Here is a 20,054-nt window from a genome sequence, read left to right on the forward strand (position 1 = left end):
TCTGTCCTTGGGATTTTCCAGGCAGGAGTACTGGAGTGGGGTGCCATTGCCTTCTCCAACACACAAAGTCAACCTTGAGTGCCCCTAGAAGGCATATTGTAGATTGATCCAATCTCATTGGAAATTTTGAGTTGGTTTCCCAGTGTTAGATCATCTTTGTTTATTTTCTCTTCACTGGTGAGTCAGATCGTTTCTGAAGGTGACTCCACAGGGTGGCCCCATGGCCTCTTCCACAGCAGCGTGGCAGCCTCCCAGGTCTACCCCTTCGTCCTAGTTCTCTTTCTTCGACAGGGACTGAGGCGTGAGCCTGGCCAGGAGCCTCACTGTCAGCTGCTTTTCCTCCCTGCAAGGAAAGAGCTTGAGCCCATCCCAGAGGAGCTGGGGAGGATGGCGGTAGATGTGGTGTGAGAGGCCCCGCTCCCACTGCTGCTGCCCACCCGTGTTACCCCTGCCCTGGCGGGGATGGAGAGGTGCTGCTGGGGCACGTGGTGAGCCTGCCCAGTGAGTCAGGGACGGCAGGCCGCCGCTACGCCCAGCCCTGCTCGGAGTGCCCCATCCTGCCCCGGGAGCCAGGAGCCACTGAGCATCCAGACCCTGGTGACCGTGGTGCTGCAGGAGGCGGGAGGGAGGCTGACCTCTGGGTCTCTTTCCCTCCCTCCTCCACCTCCAGTGTGTCTGGAGCTCCTTACCCTCAGAATCTTCAGAGCTTGCTGCCCTGCTGGTGGTACAGCCCTGCACGAAACATAAAGGGTGCTGCCCTCAGAGTGGCTTGGAGTCTGCTGGGAGCGCACACTGGGCGGCCAGTACCTGTAAGGGTGCAGGAGGTGGGCGCGTCCCGGGGAGCAGGGCAGGGGGTCCACAGGTGGGCTTCTCTGGAGAGCTGCATTTAAACTGAAATGAACTGGGAGAAGATGGGGAAAAGAATGAGAGAATGAATATGCTAGGCATATTAAAGGAAGGAGTGATACTCTAAGCTGGGCAGTGAGATTTTTAATAAGAAAAGGCAGGAAGTTGACATTCGCCAGGTTTTTAGAGGACCAATCACAGAGAATGAGGGAAATGACAGAAGATTGTCATCTGGCGTAAGGAGAGCCTAGGAACCTTTGGAGAGAATACAGGAGATCTTTTTAAAAGATCAGGCTGGCCGCTGTTCCAAGTGGTTTACTCGTGTGCTCCATGAAGAAAAACCCTACAGGTGAGATCGTCTGCTGATGTCCTGGTCAACCCTCTAATTCCATGTCATGAAATTAACCCTAATGTGAATATTTTTAGAAATGGAATGGCTTTCCCAGAGGAGCTGTATATCTGTGTTAATTATAGATAGTCCAGACCAACGATAACCAACCAGACCCAGAAAGGCTTCCAGAACCATCTTGAACTCTTATTAATGAGGACAATAATAATGTAAAATTATTACTCAGTAAAATACTGAGTACTGCATACATTAGCTAGGGATTACATTGCTGCTTGTCCAGATTATTGAAAAAGGGACAGTTTCAACATTGGACAGAAGAAATTGAAATCAGTAACCCCCCAAAAAAAAATCCCTTCGATCTTCATTAATTCTATTATTCTATCATTATCTATAGACTTTTCAAAGATCACAGTTCGTTTATAATCAGTATTAAAACATTTCGAGGTGACAATTACTTTTCTTTATGTGGCCTCCAGGGTCATGGGAAAAGAATAACTCTTGCTCCTGAACTAGATGGGCCCTTGGGTTTCTTCTAGCTTTATCAGTCTGCCATAATTACTGCACTGATTTCTGTCAGAGTTTCCACCTGCAAGTCAGAGTGTTCATGTGATGGTGAGCAGATATGCGTTGGTACCAAGCAAAAATGAACCTCTGAATACCCGTGTTATCTGATTTGTGAAGTGGCGTTTATTTGAAGAAGTTTGGTATTTTGCTCATCGTTTAGCAAATGGCATATATTTTCAAATGAAATGTGTTTCCAGGGAAAGCATCTCTTTCTTACACTGATGACCATCTCTTCAAAATCTTTTGCAATTCTGGTGAGACATTTGTCTCTGACCCTTTGAGGCCAGAGTTATCAATCTCTTACTTTAGGCCAGTACTTCAGTTTTACAGCATATATTTATCATCTGTAAGTGGCTGCGTGTAGATAATGTTTTGCAGTATAATTGCTATTTTAAGGGGTAGGATGAGATTTCAGAGCAAGGTAATGTCACTTTGAGCAAGACAAATCCTTTCCTACAAGGCTGGTGAGCCAACTGGTCAGAGGAAGGTTAAAATGAGACTAGATGATTCATTAACATCTTTCAAAGTCTTAAAGGGATTTAAAAAAGGAAGTATGTTTTTCAGAAGAGAATCTGCGACTGAATTTTCTTATGTGTGCCTCAGTAGAAATCTCGCCCTTGCCTGATGATAAAGTAACGATTCTTTGATCCTCTTGGAAACCATTTATCCAGAAAGATTGTGCAGGCCAAAGATATAAGGCTAAAGGAAGTGTTTTAATAAACTAATGGATAATATCCATAATGATTGGTTTATGATAAATTGCTGAGCTTTAAGTACATCCCTTGCTGAAACAGCAACTACCAATATTGATGTTTACAAGTCGTTGCTCTCCCATCTTGCAGCAGCCTGAGTTTGGTAGAAGGATTTCTCCATTTACCTGATGAGGAACTGAAAAAGCAAGATGCTCTACTAATGAGTGGCTCAGCTGGGACCCAAACATGGTCCTCACTCCAGGTCTTGCCCTCCTGACCCCACATCCAGACAAGCATGACCTGGGATGTTGGCTGACGTCTAGGGACAAAGTCATGTGGAAGAACCACCGCTGTCTGGTTCCTCCGTGAGAGATGAAGAATGCTCTCGGTCAGACTCTGGGTGTCATATGGTTTTATTCACCACATCCTGACCCCAGACACCATCTCAGAAATGTGGGTCATTGGTCCCTGCTGCTGCTGCTGCTAAGTCACTTCAGTCGTGTCCGACTCTGTGTGACCCCATAGACGGCAGCCCACCAGGCTCCCCCGTCCCTGGGATCCTCCAGGCAAGAACACAGGAGTAGGTTGCCATTTCCTTCTCCAATGCATGAAAGTGAAAAGTGAAAGTGAAGTCACTCAGTCGTGTCCGGCTCTTAGCGACCCCGTGGACTGCAGCCTTCCAGGCTCCTCCGTCCATGGGATTTTCCAGGCAGGAGTACTGGAGTGGGGTGCGATTGCCTTCTCTCCATTGGTCCCTAGAAGGACAGAAAAAGGGATGTAAATGCATTCATTTGCATTCATTACCACCACTGGAAAAAAAGACTGAAAACACATTCTCCACTCAGGAAAGCTCAGTCCCCTGCTCTATATATAGAATGGCATCATTTCCTGCTGACTAAAGTCCAACAGAAACACAACATCTCCAGTGTCGAGTTGCTTATCTTAGAAGGCTGTGATAAGCACCACGATGCGTGGTTGCATTCCTCCAGGGAAGCTGATTAACTGTTTTCTAGGGTGTTAGTCAGAGAAGGCAGTGGCACCCCACTCCAGTACTCTTGCCTGGAAAATCCCATGGACGGAGGAGCCTGGTGGGCTGCCGTCTATGGGTTCGCACAGAGTCGGACATGACTGAAGCGACTTAGCAGCAGCAGCAGTAGGGTGTTAGTGGTTACTTCTGTCATCTTCCAGCCTCAGGCACTGCAATCTGTAGCATAATTTCTCACACGTTTTTGGGCTCCAAGAAGAAACGTCCTACTGAAAACTCTCTCTGAAAATTCTCTTTATGGCTCTATGCAGTCTGAATGACAAAAGCCGTTCCTGTTGAAGTTTAATGTCATTTTCAGCATCCTGTTGGAGGGGAATAAATTTTCTCTGTCCTTTCAGGAGGTTAATGTCATCGTCTTTTTTTTTTTTTCCTTTGGCATTTTAACAATGGTTGCATATGAAATCAGATGCCAGAAAGCAATGTCCCTTTATGACACATTTTTCCTTAAAAATAGTGGTGAAATGATTCCCAGGTATTTTCAGGGAAGATGAAGGATTTAAAATAGTCAGTGATTTTTAATTTCAAAACCTGCCCCTGATTTCCTAGGAGAGTATCAAAGGTGCTTGATGGCGGGTAATCCCATGCCCAGGATTATTCACAGAGCTCTATCTGCATCTCCCTATTATCATGTGATTGAGATACAGTGATGGTTATTAAGCTCCCTTGAAAGGGGGCCAGCTATGTAATGACCCTGGTTGTCACAGATGTCTTGGCATGCATTTCTTAAAGAATTATTAAAAATAAGCTGCCTCTCCCTCACCCAGTCATGAACAGGAAAGGTGAAACAGTCTCAGTTTTCAAAGTCTGTGGATTTCTTAGAACATGTGACTGTTTAAGTGATAGGAAAGAGTGGTGAGTGGGGATGGGGGCCTGATGGGGTGCCATTGTGTTCTTTGCCTTTTTTACACTTGGCTGCAGCAGGGCTTGGTCATGGCACACGAGGTCTTCAGTCTTTGTTGTGGCATGTGAGATCTTTACTTGCATCACGAGAACTCTTGGCTGTGGCATGGGGGATTTAGTTCCCTGACCAGGGATTGAACTCAGGCCCCCTGTGTTGGAAGTGTGAAGTTTTAGCCACTGGACCATCAGGGAAGCTCCCTGTGTTCTCAGTTTACGTGTCTCCTATTTGGCTTGCTGTTGTTCCATCACTAAATCATGTCTGACTCTCTGCAACCCCATGGACTGTAGCCCACCAGGCTCCTCCGTCTGTGGGATTTCCCAGGCAAGGATACTTGGTGGAGTGGGTTGTTGTTTCCTTCTCCAGGGGATCCTCCTGACCCAGGGATTGAACCCGCATCTCCTGCATCTGCAGACAGATACGTTACCACTGAGCCACCAGGGAAGCCCCCTACTTCTTTTAGTAGCCCGCTTGGAGAGTTGGATTTTCCAAAAAGAAGACTGGCTCAGTGTTGTTTTGGATGGAGATAGCACCAAGGGGAGAAGAGACAGCTTTGGACTTCCCTGACATGTCACGGGGACAGAGTGAAGGCGAAGAGAGTTTGCAGCGCGTGCTTTTTACTGACTTAGGACTGCCGTTTTACTCTCAAGCTTCCTGAATCCTATTTTCGTGTGTCTCTGAATGGCAGGCCTCCTATTTTAGGTAAACTTCTGTTTGTTCCTTCTGGCTTATTCAGTTGTTTCATGAAGGAAAGTATTCAGGCACTTCCATCCTCTGGGGAGAAAGTGAGGACAAAGCAAAGTGGACATCCTCCCAGGCTTCCCTCTCACTGGAGGAGGCAGGTGATGCGCCAGTCAATGTGTTAGATGCTGTGTACCCACATCTATCCACTGGAGGAGGTACGAAGCAGGGGAGTGAGCATCACCTGCGATAGTGGCGCCCTTCCATCCTCCGGGAGCTGCACCCTCACTGCAGCAACAAGAAACCCATTGCATCTCTTCTTCTTACTCGTAACACGTCTCGGGAGAGTTACATCATTTGGAGCCTTCGAGATGAGAGAACAGAATCTCTTTTTTCCGCCCCTGGAGAATAATGTAGGCCCTTTGGTGTTAATATCAATTCATTGTAGAATGTCACATGAGAAGAAACCTCCTGGCCCAACTAGCTCACCATACAAAGCAGCCTGAAACTCTGAACAATCTTACTGAAGGGGCCTGAGAGCCTGTGAGCATAGAGTTGGGAAAAATGTGGTGACCATAAGCTCTCTGTTACACCTTCTATGCTCACATTGTCCTGGGTACCCTGGCCTTCTTCCTTGCACAGATCTCTCTGCCTTATCTCTTTGCGTTAACTTCTTAAGAACCCTAGTTCGCTATTTCCACATCTTTAATTCTCTGTTCATAGGACACTTTCTCTACACAGGAAGACTATCTAAGGGTCAAGGATGATTATTTTAGTGAATTAAATGATGGGAACTGTATTATGACTACTCTGATTCCTAGAGACTTCAAATATTTGATTGACTTTTCCATCAGTTCCTAAAATGTGGACCAAAACGAGGCTAGGATATGAAGAGAATGATAATCAGCCTCTGTCTTTGAAAGGCTTGTAGTCATTGAGGGCAGGGAGTAAATGCTTAGATATGTGATTATAATATAACCCAACGTGCTAAAAAAGAGGTTGGAACAGAGGCTGTGGATACAGAAGGGGCTGGTTTCCACTGAAAAATCAGGAAAGGCTGCTCAAAAGAAACGGCATCAGGGCTCTCCCTGAGGTTGGGTGGGCTGCTGCAACCAAACGCTGAGGGGCTAGTTCTGAGGTGCAGTGATGGCAGGAGAGCTCACAGTGTGCTTCAGTTCAGTTCAGTCACTCAGTCGTGTCCGCCTCTGCGACCCCATGGACTGCAGCTCACCAGGCCTCCCTGTCCTTCACCAATTCCCAGATCTTGCTCAAACTCATGTCCATCAAGTCGGTGATGCCGTCCAACCATCTCACCTCTGTCATCCCCTTCTCCTCCTGCCTTCAATCTTTCCCATTTTCTGGGTCTTTTCCAATAAGTCAGTTCTTCACATCAGGTAGCCAAAGTATTCGAGCTTCAGCTACAGCATCAGTCCTTCCAATGAATATTCAGGACTGATTTCCTTTAGGATTGATTGGTTGGCTCTCCTTGCAGTCCAAGGGACTCTCAAGAGTCTTCTCCAACACCACAGTTCAAAAGCATCAATTCTTTGGCCCTCAGCTTTCTTTATGGTTGAACTCTCACATCCATACATAACTACTGGAAAAACCATAGCTTTGACTAGATGGGCATTTGTTAGCAAAGTAATGTCTCTGCTTTTTAATATGCTGTCTAGGTTGGTCATAGCTTTTCTTCCAAGGAGCGTCTTTCAATTTCATGGCTGCAGTCACCATCTGCAGTGATTTTGGAGCCCAAGGAAATAAAGTCTGTCACTATTTCCATTGTTTCTCTGTCTATTTGCCATGAAATGATGGGATCAGATACCATGATCTTAGTTTTTTGAATGTTGAGTTTTAAGCCAGCTTTTTAACTCTCCTCTTTCACCCTCATCAAGAGGCTCTTTGGTTCCTCTTCCTTTCTGCCATTAGGGTGGTGTCATCTGCATATCTGAGGTTATTGATATTTCTCCCGGCAGTCTTGATTCCAGTTTGTGTTTCATCCAGCCTGGCATTTCACATGATGTACTCTGCATATAAGTTAAATAAGCAGGGTGACAATATTCAGCCTTGACATACTCCTTTCCCAATTTAGAACCAGCCCATTGTTCCATGTCCCATTCTGACAATATAGAAAAAGTGAGAGAATTCCAGAAAAACATCTTTCTCTGCTTCATTGACTATGCCAATGTCTTTCACTGTGTGGATCACAATAAACTGTGGAAAATTCTTAAGGAGATGGGATTATCAGACCACCTGACCTGCCTCCTGAGAAATCTGTATGCAGGTCAAGAAGCAACATTTGGAACCAGACAGCGTGCTTTGGAAGCCAAATGGCCTCTGTGGCTGGAACTCGGGGTGCATGGTAAAGAACAGTAACAAATCAGATTGGAAGGAATGAGGGCCACAGATGGCAAGGCACCCCCTTGTCCATTCCGAAGAGGGTGAGGTTTGTCTAGCTGACAATGAGACCCTTGAAAGGTCTTTTAACTGAGGGAATGTCATGTTCAGACCTGTCTGACAGCAGCAAAGAGTTGTGTGGGTGGTGGTGAGAAGGAGAGAAAGTTCTGAAAAAAGTAAATCTTGAAGCCATTGCTGGGCTCTGCTGCTGCCCAGGTGACATCAGTGCGAGACCAGGCTCTACCAGCCCTACTGCCTGAGCTCAGTAAGGCCTGCACCCCCCTCGCTGTGACCGTGCCCGGTGGCCTCACGTTCCCTCTCTGAAATGGGAGTATAACAGTAACTCTGATCTCACAGGGTGGCTGTGAGGCTTACATGGATTTATTCTGGTGCCGTGTGAGCATTGAAAGCATCAGCTCTCATCACCGTTACAGGCAATGGCCCAGGAAGAGTTGGGGAGACTCCCTCTATGAGGTCAGGGTGAAGGGCTCCATGGATACCTCGAGTGTTAGTTAGCTCCTAATCGCCCACCTGGAGGAAAAACAGTGACACAACCCAGGTGTGATTTTTCTCTTCTGTGTATGTTCACCTACTTTAATGACACTGTGTTTACCACGTTGACATCCCTGGTGGCTCAGATGGTAAAGCGTCTGTCTACAATGCGGGAGACCCGGGTTCAATCCCTAGGTTGGGAAGATCCCCTGGAGAAGGCAATAGCAATCCACTCCAGCACTCTTGCCTGGAAAATCCCATGGACAGAGGAGCCTGGTAGGCTACAGCCCATGGGGTCACAAAGAGTCAGACACGACTGAGCGACTTCACTTTCACTTTACCATGTTATCACCATGGAGTGTAAATTCAGGTTCGACAAGAGAATTTCACAAGTACAACAAAGCATTCTGTGTATATCAAAGTTCCTACAAAGTGTTAGTCGCTCAGTTGTGTCCAATTCTGTGTGACTCCGTGGACTATAGCTTGCCAGGCTCCTCTGTCCATGGAATTCTCCAGGCAAGAATACTGGAATGGGTAACCAATCCCTTCTCCAGCAGATCTTCCCGACCCAGAGATCAAACCCAGGTCTCCCCCATTGCAGGCAGATTCTTTACCATCTGCGCCACTGGGGAAATCCAAAATCTGTATAATGTCTGACCAAACTAGCTTGCTCATAAATCACTTCCATTATAGGCAATTTATTTAATTGATGATTCTTTTAGAGAAAATAAGTATACTGCACACATTTTAAAAGTGCTTTTCATTTACCTTTCATTAGCACTTAAAATACGCGTTTCTATTTCAAAATGAGATCCATTTGACTTGGGAGCAAACTCAGTGCTTAATCCCCAAAGAGTGTTGACCTGAGTGGTCTAGAATAGATCTGCTTCCATGAGTCAGCTTTGCCTCGGGAACGTTGACAGGTACTCCGGAAGGTGTGGCGACTCTTTCAGGCTGCTAGAGTGTCATTTTGTAACTCACCCATCTGGACCACATAACAAGCCAAACCGCTTCCCTCAGATGGGTTCAGAGCACCTGTGTTAACAGGGTAACTGCCTTGGGACCACAGCAGGAGCAGAGATAATGCACTCAGCCAAACTGTCGCGATGTCAGATGGCTGGTACCGCCCCCAGCGTGCCAGCCTGATACACAGCAGGTCAAGGGATCTGAGCAGTTCACCCTTCAGCGAATACTGCAGATTCCTGAGCACTAATACCCAGGCTGCATTAGAGGAGACTCATGTGGTACAACTCTGAGGATGCGGCAGGTAGCAGAGCTGTCTGCATACTCTAGACCAGGGGTCGAACCCCGATCTCCTGCATTGCAGGAGATTCTTTACCGTCTGAGCCACCAGGGAAGCCCTATACTCTAGGCCACTAGTTCCCAAATGGGCAGCTTTGCCCCCCAGAGGACATTGGACCATATCTGATGATACTCGGGGTTGTCACCACCAGAGGAGATGCCACTAGCATCTAGTGGGTAGAGAGCAGGTTTGCTGCTAGACATCCTACAATACACAGGACAACCCCCTACCACAAAGAAGGACCCAGGCCAAAAGGTCAACCATGCCAAGATTGATTTAATCAAAATGTGGTGTGTGTATATATATATACACACATCATTGGTGGTACCTTAATGGAGTTTAAGACAAGCTTTTTAAAAGTTTTAATTGTTGTTATTATTGTTTTTGTTCAGTCACTATGCCGCATCTGACTCTCTGTGACCCCGTGGACTATAGCCCACCAGGCTCCTCTGTCTTCCACTATCTCCCGGAGTTTGCTCAAATTCACGTCCATTGAATTGGCGATGTTATCTAACCATCTCATCCTCTGCTGTCTCCTTCTCCTTTTGCCTTCAGACTTTCCCAGCATCACTGTCTTTTCCAGTGAGTTGGCTCTTCGCATCAGGTGGCCAAAGTATTGGAGCTTCAGCATCAGTTCAGTTCAGTCGCTCAGTCTTATCTGACTCTTTGCGACCCCATGGACTGTAGCACGCCAGGCTTCCCTGTCCATCACCAACTCCCAGAGCTTGCTCAAACTCATGTCCATCGAGTCAGTGATGTCGTCCCCTTCTCCTCCTATCTTCAATCTTTCCCAGCATCGGAGTCTTTTCCAATTAGTCAATTCTTCATATCAGGTGGCCAGAGTATTGGAGTTTCAGCTTCAGCATCAGTCCTTCCAATGAATATTCAGGGTTGATTTCCTTTGCAATTGATTGGTTCGATCTCCTTGCTAGTCTAAGGGACTCTCAAGAGTCTTCTCCAGCACCACAGTTTGAACCAGTTCTTCGGCACTTAGCCTTCTTTATGGTTCAGTTCTCACATCTATACATGGCTACTAGAAAAACCATAGCTTTGACTAGATGGACTTTTGTCAGCAAAGCAATGTCTCTGCTTTTTAATACACTGTCTAGGTTGGTCATAGCTTTCCTTCCAAGGAGCAAGCCTCCTCATTTCATGGCTGCAGTCACTGTCCACAGTGATTTTGGAGCCCAAGAAAATAAAAACTGTCATTGCTTCCAGTTTTTCCCCTTCTATTTGCCATGAAGTGATGGGACCAGATGCTATGATCTTCATTTTTTGCATGTTGAGTTTTAAGCCAGCTTTTTCACTCTCCTCTTTCACCTTCATCAAGAGGCTCTTTAGCACTTCACTTTCTGCCATAAGGGTGGTGTCATCTGCATATCAGGTTATTGATATTTCTCTGGTTAGTCTTGATTCCAGCTTCTGATTCATCCAGCCAGGCATCTCACATGGTGTACCTACGCTATTGCCTTCCACTCTTCCCCAGTAACATATTGGACACCTTCCAACCGGGGGGTGGGAGGAGGCTCGTCTTCCAGCGTCGAATCTTTTTGCCTTATCATACTGTTCATGGGATTCTCTCAGCAAGAACACTGGTTTGCTATTCCCTCCTCCAGTGGTCCACGTTTTGTGAGAACTCTCCACTGTGACCTGTCCATCTTGGATGGCTCTGCATGGCATGTCTCATAGCTTCATTGAGTTAAGCAAGTCCCTTCACCATGACAAGACTGTGATCCTTGAAGGGGAAAATGCTCCTTGGCAGCAATGGGATTCGAACCTATGCCCCCAAACAACCTGATGCCTTAATCCAGCACCTTAGACCACTAGACCATGCTACCCAGTGCCATGTAAAGTTTTAATAGGTGCATATTTATTTTAACATAAGTTGTAAACACATAATTAACATAAAACTAGTGTACTTCAAATATAGCTCACACAGAAAAGCTAAGGGGTGAGGGACGATCAGTTCAGTTCAGTCGCTCAGTCATGTCTGACTCTTTGCAACCCCATGGACTGCAGCACGCCAGGCTTCCCTGTCCATCACCAACTCCCAGAGCTTGCTCAAACTCATGTACATCGAGTCAGTGATGCCATCCAACCATCTCATCCTCTGTTGTCCCCTTATGATAGAGGTTAGAAATATTCATTTGGATCAGGGGTCAGGAAACTCTTTCTGTAAAGAACTGAACAGTTGGTACTTCCCTGATGGTCCTGGGGTTGAGACTTCATGCTTCCAATGCAGGGGGCATGGGTTTTATTCCTAGGCTTCCCTGGTGGCTCAGAGGTTAAAGCGTCTGCCTGGAATGTGGGAGACCTGGGTTCGATCCCTGGGTCGGGAAGATCCCCTGGAGAAGGAAATGGCAACCCACTCCAGTACTCTTGCCTGGAGAATCCCATGGAGGGAGGAGCCTGGTAGGCTACAGTCCATGGGGTCACAGAGTCAGACACGACTGAGCAACTTCACTTCAGGGAACTAAGATCTCACATGCTGCACAACCACCGGGTTGGGGGGTGCCGGTGTGGGGAATGGATACTGAAGATATGAGGCTCTAGTACAGCTTCTCAACACTGCCATTCTGATGCAAAGGTCGTTGTGACAATAGGTAAACACTCGAGTCCTTTCCCCATCCTGACCATTCTAAACCCAGCATCTAAGACGTATCCTTTAAACTCAGTGCCCTGTGACCTGACCGTGACAGGAGAGGGGACACTATTGCTTACCCTGGTTAGTAACATCTAAAACATTTACAGAGTCACGATGCGTGTTTGGTACACATGTTGTTGACAAAGCGTGATGTTTCCTCTGCCTTGCATGCATATTCGTGCATGGTTAGTAGGGTTTGTGTTCAACCAAAATACACAATCTTACAAGTATCACAATTCAGTGTTTGGATACAGCATATTGAAACAGAGCAAGTTCAAATTCTAACTGGCTCCTTGACCACCTGTGCCATCATGGGCTTATTAATTACCCTCTCAGAGCCTCCATTTCCTGCTTATTAAAAGGAAGGTAACTGACACCTCTCCTGCAGGGTTGTTATTAACAAGGGAGTGAGATACTGGATGTGGAAGTCTGCAGCACAGTGGGTGACACATTCAATAATTGTTCGCTTTTTGCTTTTCTGCCTCAGTTCTCCCACATATTTGACTCGGTCATTAAGCCGTTACTAAAAGTGCCAGTCAGGTCAGGGGCATGTATAGCTCTACAGTACGCGAAAAATACTCCCTGAAAATTAAGGACTGATCTCTTCACTAATACTTTTGAGTATGACTCATCAGCCATTTTAAATGCACCTAAATGTCAGGGATTCCAGCCCAGCAAGGACAATCAGCACTGACCGAGTGCTCATTTACTGTCAGCCACGGTGCCAGGCACCTGCTGCAGATGTGAAGAGGGCACAGTCCCTGCCCCTGCAGACATCTAGCACTTGGCTGGCGGGGGCAACTCCTCCCCATCCAGTAAGCAAATGGATGTTCCCAGTTTTCAAAATTGTGGAATCTCCCGAGAACCTGGGCAAAGTGTTGCCTCAGATGAGTATTGAAAGGTAGACAGAGATGAGCAAGGTGAAGGTGAGGTGGGAGCACATCCCAGGCGAGGAGTGTGTACTGCATAGTTGCATGTGAAGGAGGTGAATTGTGTGGGGACAGGGGTAGGGGGACGAGGCTGGGGCAGACGATACGAGGTATTACACGTCAGGCTGTGCTTAAACTGCTGCTTCCAGGCTAATGGTTTCTCTCTCCTCTGGCAGTGAGACCTTTTATTTAGTTAGAGCACGTCTTCTAAGTGACCACACCATTCCAGAAGGTTTTTCCCTTCCTGCCCTTGGCCATCAGAGGTGGAGGCAAGATGTAATAAGAAGCTACATTTCAGTTAATTTAGTTCTTTGTTATGAATGGTATAGCCTGCTGTGTGGATTTTTTGACAACTTTTCTGTATCAGTCTTGGAGCACTGGTTTTGTAGACTAGGAAGACACTCAGGGTTCTAACAGACGAGATAGCCACATCTGAGTTTCCAAAAGCTGTCCTGGAGAACAGACTGATATGGACAATGTCTAGAAACCACTTGGAGGGCCCTGTTTAGAAATAACAAGTGTGGGGCTCCTTTGAGGCCCTGCTGGTGGGGCACACATGCACCAGGCCTGCTAAAAAGATAGGATTTACCCAGTTTCATCCAAGGAAACAGGCTCAGAAAAGTTAACAGTCTGCCGGCGGTCAGAAGAGAGCAGATGCTGACACCACCAGGTCACCCTGGGGTCCCAGCACGTCGAACTGGAGGTGAGAAATGGGACCAAATTGCCCCGTAGAGCTTTCACTTCCGAGTGCAGGACAGCCAGGGTTTTAAAAGGTTCCCATGCATTTATACGACACCTTAGCTGGAATGAATGCCCTCTTTTCTTTCTTTTTAAACAGCTCTGAGCAGCGGGTCCCCTGTTCTGCTTCTTACCACAGCTCTGGTTTGCACTCGGGTGACAGTGTCACAAAAGCAGGGCCTCTGGGCCTTCCGGAAATCAGACAAGTGCCAACTGTTGTGATTGAATGTGATGACAATAAAGAAAATGTGCCTCATGAGTCAGACTACGAAGACTCTTCTTGCCTGTACACAAGAGAAGAGGAGGAGGAGGAGGAAGAGGATGAGGATGACGACAGTTCATTGTATACCAGTAGGTACTTCCACACTCTTGGGGCGTGGCGGGTGCAGGGGAGCGTGTCGGGCGTGGGTGGGCGGGGCATGGCAGGCACGGGGGCGTGGCGTGGTGGGGCGGGGGCGGGACGGGGGTGTGGCGGGAGTGAGGAGCTGCTCACCTCTGTGGATTCAAATCTGAGGTCCAGTGTTATTTATTCATTAGTAAAATGAAAGGGTAAGGGTCTTCTGAACAACATCACAGCTCTAGAAACTGCAGCACCATGCTGCCATCTCTTACCACTTTAGATGTTCTTTCTTTCTCTGATTGCTTCCTGTGGGGTGCCATGTGCGGTGTTGTGCTTAGTCGTGTCGGACTCTTTGCGACCCACGGACAGTAGCCCACCAGGCTCCTCTGTCCATGGGGATTCTCCAGGCAAGAATACTGGAGTGGGTTGCCATGCCCTCCTCCAGAGGAGCTTCCCAACCCAGAGATCGAATCCAGGCCTCCTGCATTGCAGGCAGATTCTTTGCCATCTGAGCCACCAGGGAAAGCCCCATCCAAAAAAAAAAAAAGCGAAGAGAAGAAAGCACTTTAAAATTCAATTCCAGTCTACAGAATACACTAAAGTACTAACTGTTGTATATGGAACAAATTCATTTTTAAGCATACCTCAACCACGTCAGAAGTCCTGAATTTAAATTTCTTCTTTAAGGCCTTTCAGTGTGCTAAGAAACAAGGGAAAAAACTAAGAAAGCAAAATTCAAAATCTGTCATTCTGGTTACAAAAAATGAATGTTTCAATTGAATGAATATTGACTGATATTTGATCGACCTTTAATGCATGAACTTAAATAATGGCAAAGTTTTACTGTGTGCCTGACAATAGACTAAGATTTCATTCTTATCTACATCTCACAACCCCCAGGGGCATAAATTCCTTTTATGGGGGGGGGAGGGTGCGTCGGTGCGGGTCGGAAGGAAATGAAGCAGCCAGGAGCATGCCCAGAGCTTCACATCTGCTAAGAGGCAGTGCTGAGAGCTGAAGCTGCCTGGGCCTTACTCCAAAGCCCATGTTCTAAAACCAGCAGCAGAAAAAAGAAGACAAGCACTTACTATGCAAAATCCAAAGGGATCCCCCAAACTTCCCAGGCCTTTCCTCTTGTCTCACATACTGGGCTTCAGGTAGTGAACTAAACTTGAGCACCGGAAACAGTCCTACTATTGAGGAGAGAACCACAGACGGGCAGCCACGGGCCCATGTTGTCCAGCCTCTGCCCATCACTTTATGCCCAGATGACGGAGCATTTTATATCAGGGTTTCCCAGCCTCAGCACTCGTAACATCTTGGGCCAGATGACTGATTGTCATGGCAGCTGCCCTGTGCATCGTAGGATGTTGCATAGCCTCTACCCACTGGATACCAGTAGCAGCCTCCCCATCAGACCCCAGTTTGACAACCAAAAATGTCTCTAGACTTTGCCAAATGTCCCCTGGGGGGCAAAAATCTCTCCTGGTTGAGAAGCATGGATTTATTCCAGATGGAAGGTGCTCAGAACCTCCTATGTTGAAAAGCAGTGCCCAAATATTGCCTTTCCATGAGCTTGTTCTCCCTCCCACCCGACGCTGACCCCGTGTTGCCCAGCCTTACCTTGCTCCGCACCCCCAGCCCCTCTGTAGCTGATCTCTCTTTGTGATTCCCTGGCTTATCACACATCACCTCTGAGCCTTCATACAGGCAGATGCACTCCAGCCGGCTGCCTGTCAGTCTCATGTATCCTGCACATGCCAGCCCCTCGTCCTCCGTCCTTCGCAGTCTGCTTTATGCTCCACAGTCTGTCCTGGCCTCCTTTGTGATGTTCCCACCAGGTGGGGAGTTCCTGGGGAAGCAGAGATCCCGTCACAGATTGCCCATGTGCTCCTCACGTGCCCAGCACACTAAGCGGCAGACAGGACATGCCAGTGGCAGAAACTGTGAAAGTGACATACAGTCACTTTCCTCCTTGGACTGAGGTCTTGACCTCTCTCAGGAGTTCGGCTATTATATCCGTCTCCCTGTCTTGCGCCCTGTGGGCCACAGCTGACTCTAGGGGAGCCCGGACCTCAGATTGGCAATGACTTTATTAACTCATCTCTCCCCTCCTGCAGGCTCCCTGGCCATGAAGGTGTGCAGGAAGGACTCCTTAGCCATCAAGCTCAGCAACAGGCCCTCCAAGCGAGAGCTGGAAGAAAAGAACATCCTTCCCCGGCAGACGGATGAGGAGCGACTGGAGCTGCGACAGCAGATTGGCACCAAGCTCACCAGGTAGGTCAGTGGCTTCCTTGGACTGTTTGAGGTGTACTCGAAATCTCATTCTCTTTGAAAAGCCTATGACCACGTTTGCGGTCCTCATGGAGTGAGCACAATGTAAAACATAATTTTATCCTGATGGTTTTAATAGCATAAAAATATAATGTGGCACTCTAAGAATAATCCCAAATTGGAGGAAGGGAGCAGAAACAAGTAAGATGATGTCCAGTGTTAAGGCTGTTGTTGTTTAGTCACTAAGTCATGTGTGACTCTTTGCAACCCCTTGGACTGCAGCCCGCCAGGCTTCCCAGTCCTTCACTGTCTCCCAGAACTTGCTCAGACTCATGTCCATTGAGTCGCTGATGCCGTCCAACCATCTCATCCTCTGTTGTCCCCTTCTCCTCCTGCCCTCAGTCTTTCCCAGCATCAGGGTCTTTTCCAGTGAGTTGGCTCTTCACATCCGGTGACCGTAGCACTGGAGCTTCAGCATCAGTCCTTCCAGTGAATATTCAGGATTGATTTTCTTTGGATTGACTGGTTTGATCTCCTTGCAGTTGAAGGGATTCTCTAGAGTCTTCTCCAGCACCACAATTCAAAAGCATCAATTCTTTGACACTCAGCCTTCTTTATGGTCCAACTCTCACATCTGTACGTGAGTTTCTACCTAAAAATGCAAAAATAGTGTTCTTCTAAAAATGTTTTCTCATTGATGCTATTGGTCAGACTCTCCTAAACCTCAGTCATTTGAATGCTTTGATAATGAATAACTATTTCAACTAACCATTATTTGAGAGCTGTGGGCTGCCCTTCAGACATGAACACAATCAGCTAGGTGTGTGTTGCTCTGCCTTATGTATACAGACTCGGGGCAGGTACAGAGAATCGGGGCCAACTTGGCCACCCACTGGGGTATGTGGTAGATGAAATAGAGCTAGAACTTAAATTTATTTTACATCATTCTTCTTTTGAGTCTATCGTGTCTGTATTATACATATATACCATGCTGCTGCTAAGTCGCTTCAGCCAACTCTGTGCAACCCCATAGACGGCAGCCCATCAGACTCCCCCGTCCCTGGGATTCTCCAGGCAAGAACACTGGAGTGGGTTGCCATTTCCTTCTCCAGTGCATGAAAGTGAATAGTGAAAGTAAAGTCCTTCAGTCATGTCCGATTCTTTGCGACTCCATGGACTGCAGCCTACCAGGCTCCTCCATCCATGGGATTTTCCAGGCAAGAGTACTGGAGTGGGGTGCCATTGCCTTCTCCACTGCATGAAAGTGAAAAGTGAAAGTAAAGTCCTTTAGTCGTGTCCAACTCTTTGCGACTCCATGGACTGCAGCCTACCAGGCTCCTCCGTCCATGGGATTTTCCAGGCAAGAGTACTGGAGTGGGGTGCCATTGCCTTCTCCGGAAATGTCATGCAGCAGTGCTTATACATAACTTATTGATAAAGAAATGGCATACGTGGGGGTATGTGCTTTAAAAATTAAATTGAGTTCTCCGAAAGCTTCAAATCCACAGGTCTGAGGGTCCCATCTCATAGCCACATGAGCAAGTCTTTTTTTATCCAGGAACCTCTAGTCTGTGGAAATGTAGAGACCTCAGGACACTCCCTCACCCCTCCAGAGCACCCCAGATGCAAGATGCCACTGCTTTCTCTGGGTCTGGGCGCTTCAACATGAACCCCAGAAGGTGGTCAGGCTGTGTGATCTTGGCTATCCAACCCACCTTTAGTTCCCTTCATTTACCAAGCGTTTTACTCCCCTAAGATTAGTAGTCAGCCCACATAGTTCCATCTTATTTATTTGAAATCCATCTTGCCCCACTCCATACCAAAAAAAAAAGTCATAATTTAAAAAATCAGACACGGAGCCATGCTTCTCTGAGTTCATAGTGAGGGTGACCTCTTGATCAGCCAGAGGACAGCTGATTTGGCCCTGCTTCACTTCCCAGCTTGGAGCATTGAAGTTAACCTCCCCTCCTCCGCCACCTGGAAGGCGGTTCTTGGGCCCATTGGAATGGGATTTTGAGGGACCAAATAGAAGTCTGATGCCTGAAAGAGTCATACTTTTGCTTCAGAAACATCCTTTAGAAAGTGAATCATATAACATATTATTTTAACCATATTTAACTGGCACATTGTTGTATAACTCTCTCCATCATCCATCTCCTGACTTTTTCACCCTCCTAAACTGAAACTCTGACCCCCTTAAAAACTAACTCCCCATTCTCCCCTCCCCCCTTGGTCCTGGCATCTTCCAGTGTACTTTCTGACTCGGTGAATTTGACTATTCTAGGTACCTCATATAAGGACTGTTTTAAGAGAAAGGAGCTCAGATTCTGAAACAGGATCTGTTCATAGTTACTCAGGGCCTCCTCTGGGGAACAGTCAGCTTTTCAGACCCAGCTGCCCATTGCTCTCCAACTGAGATCCCTTCCTCAGTCCCCTCCAGCACCTCTGCAAGCTTTGGATCATATAAGGGGAGAAACAGCCTAGGAAAGAGAATAAAATGGGAGGTGCCTTGCAGTATACGTAGGCACGAAATTAACCTCAAGAATAAATGAAGATTTGGGCAATCTGCCTCTCTGACACTTGTTCCTCTAAAACATCTCTTCACCCTTACAATATCACCATTAGAGAATATCCCTTTAGGGAAGCCTTAGAAACCTTGCTCGGGTTTGGAAGGGATGTTTCTCCCTGTGATGTGCTTTTCCTAGACCAGAGTAGCTGGTGATTCAGGCCACTCGCCTATGCTTCTTCCCAATGATCAAAGGAGATACTGCCTTTATTTCGGCCACTGAGAGTATTCACTTTCTAGGGACGCCATAACAAAGTACCACTAGCTGAGTGGCTTACCCATCAAAAAGGTATGGTCTCACCATCTGGAGCCTGCATGTCTGAAATCAGAGGGTCAGCAGGGTTGGTTCCTTCTAAGGGCTGCAAGGGAGAATCCATTCCAGGCTTCTGGTGGTTACAGACAGTCTTTAGCCTTCCTCAGCTTGTAGACGGAGCATCCTAATCTCTGCCTTCATCTTCCATCAGCTTTCTCCCTTGCTGTGTGTGTCTGTCCACATTTCGCCTATTTAGAAGGAAACCAGTCATCTTAGATTCAGACCCAACCCTCGTCAACTTGTTTTAACTTGATTATCTCTAAAAAGACCCTGTCTCCAAATAGGCTCACACTCTGAGGTGTTGGAGATTAGGACTTGGACCTCACGCTGTGTTTTCAGTGTGTTTATCTGGCTGCGCTGGGTCTCCGCTGCAGCACACAGGACCTTCATTGCCTCGTGCTGGAGCTTTCCTTGCAGCACACAGCCTCTCCAGTTGCAGCTTGCAGTCTCTAGCTGTGTGTAGGCTCAGTAGTTCAGCAGTTGCAGCACGTGGACTCTTTAGTTGTGGCACGTGGGCTCCGGAGTGCTTGGGCTCGGCAGTTGTATCCTCTGGACTTAATTTCTGCACAGCATGTGGGATCTTAGTTCCCCGACCAGGGATTGAACCCAAGTCCCCTGCACTACAGGGTGGAATCTTAACCACTAGACTACTAGAGAAGTCCCAGAACCTCAGCATTTGTATTTTGGGGAAATGCAATTCAAACCATACCAATTGGGGAAGCATAAGGTATGTCTACCTAGAAAAGGAGCCAGAAACTCAAATGCATGCCCGGAGCCAGGTGGGTATTGAACATAAGGAAAGCAGGCAGTTCTAATATTATCGTGGTGCGCTGGAAACTGGGGTGAGATGAAAAGTCCACTCTTTATCAAAAGGGGTCACCTCTCTTCAGCTTCAGCCCCCGGTTGTTGTGGAGAAATGAAGAACCGTTTATCTGATATTATGAAAGAACATCTGAATTTTTTTTAATGAAAATTTCAAGTGTTTT

General features: G+C 47.1%; 1 protein-coding gene across 9 annotated transcripts in view; it reads left to right on the forward strand.

Annotated features, from left to right (window-relative positions):
- PHACTR1 (phosphatase and actin regulator 1) overlaps nucleotides 1–20,054 on the forward strand; it is a 517,471-nt gene that overhangs the window by 461,957 nt on the left and 35,460 nt on the right. For all 9 annotated transcript variants that reach the window (XM_018039147.1, XM_018039150.1, XM_018039149.1 and 6 more), the window contains 2 exons: nucleotides 13,676–13,926; nucleotides 16,036–16,192. In XM_018039147.1, coding sequence (XP_017894636.1) covers nucleotides 13,676–13,926; nucleotides 16,036–16,192 — 408 coding nt within the window. The remainder of the gene's footprint in view (nucleotides 1–13,675; nucleotides 13,927–16,035; nucleotides 16,193–20,054) is intronic.

Source organism: Capra hircus, chromosome 23 (genome assembly GCF_001704415.2).
Source record: "Capra hircus breed San Clemente chromosome 23, ASM170441v1, whole genome shotgun sequence".
NCBI lineage: Eukaryota > Metazoa > Chordata > Mammalia > Artiodactyla > Bovidae > Capra > Capra hircus.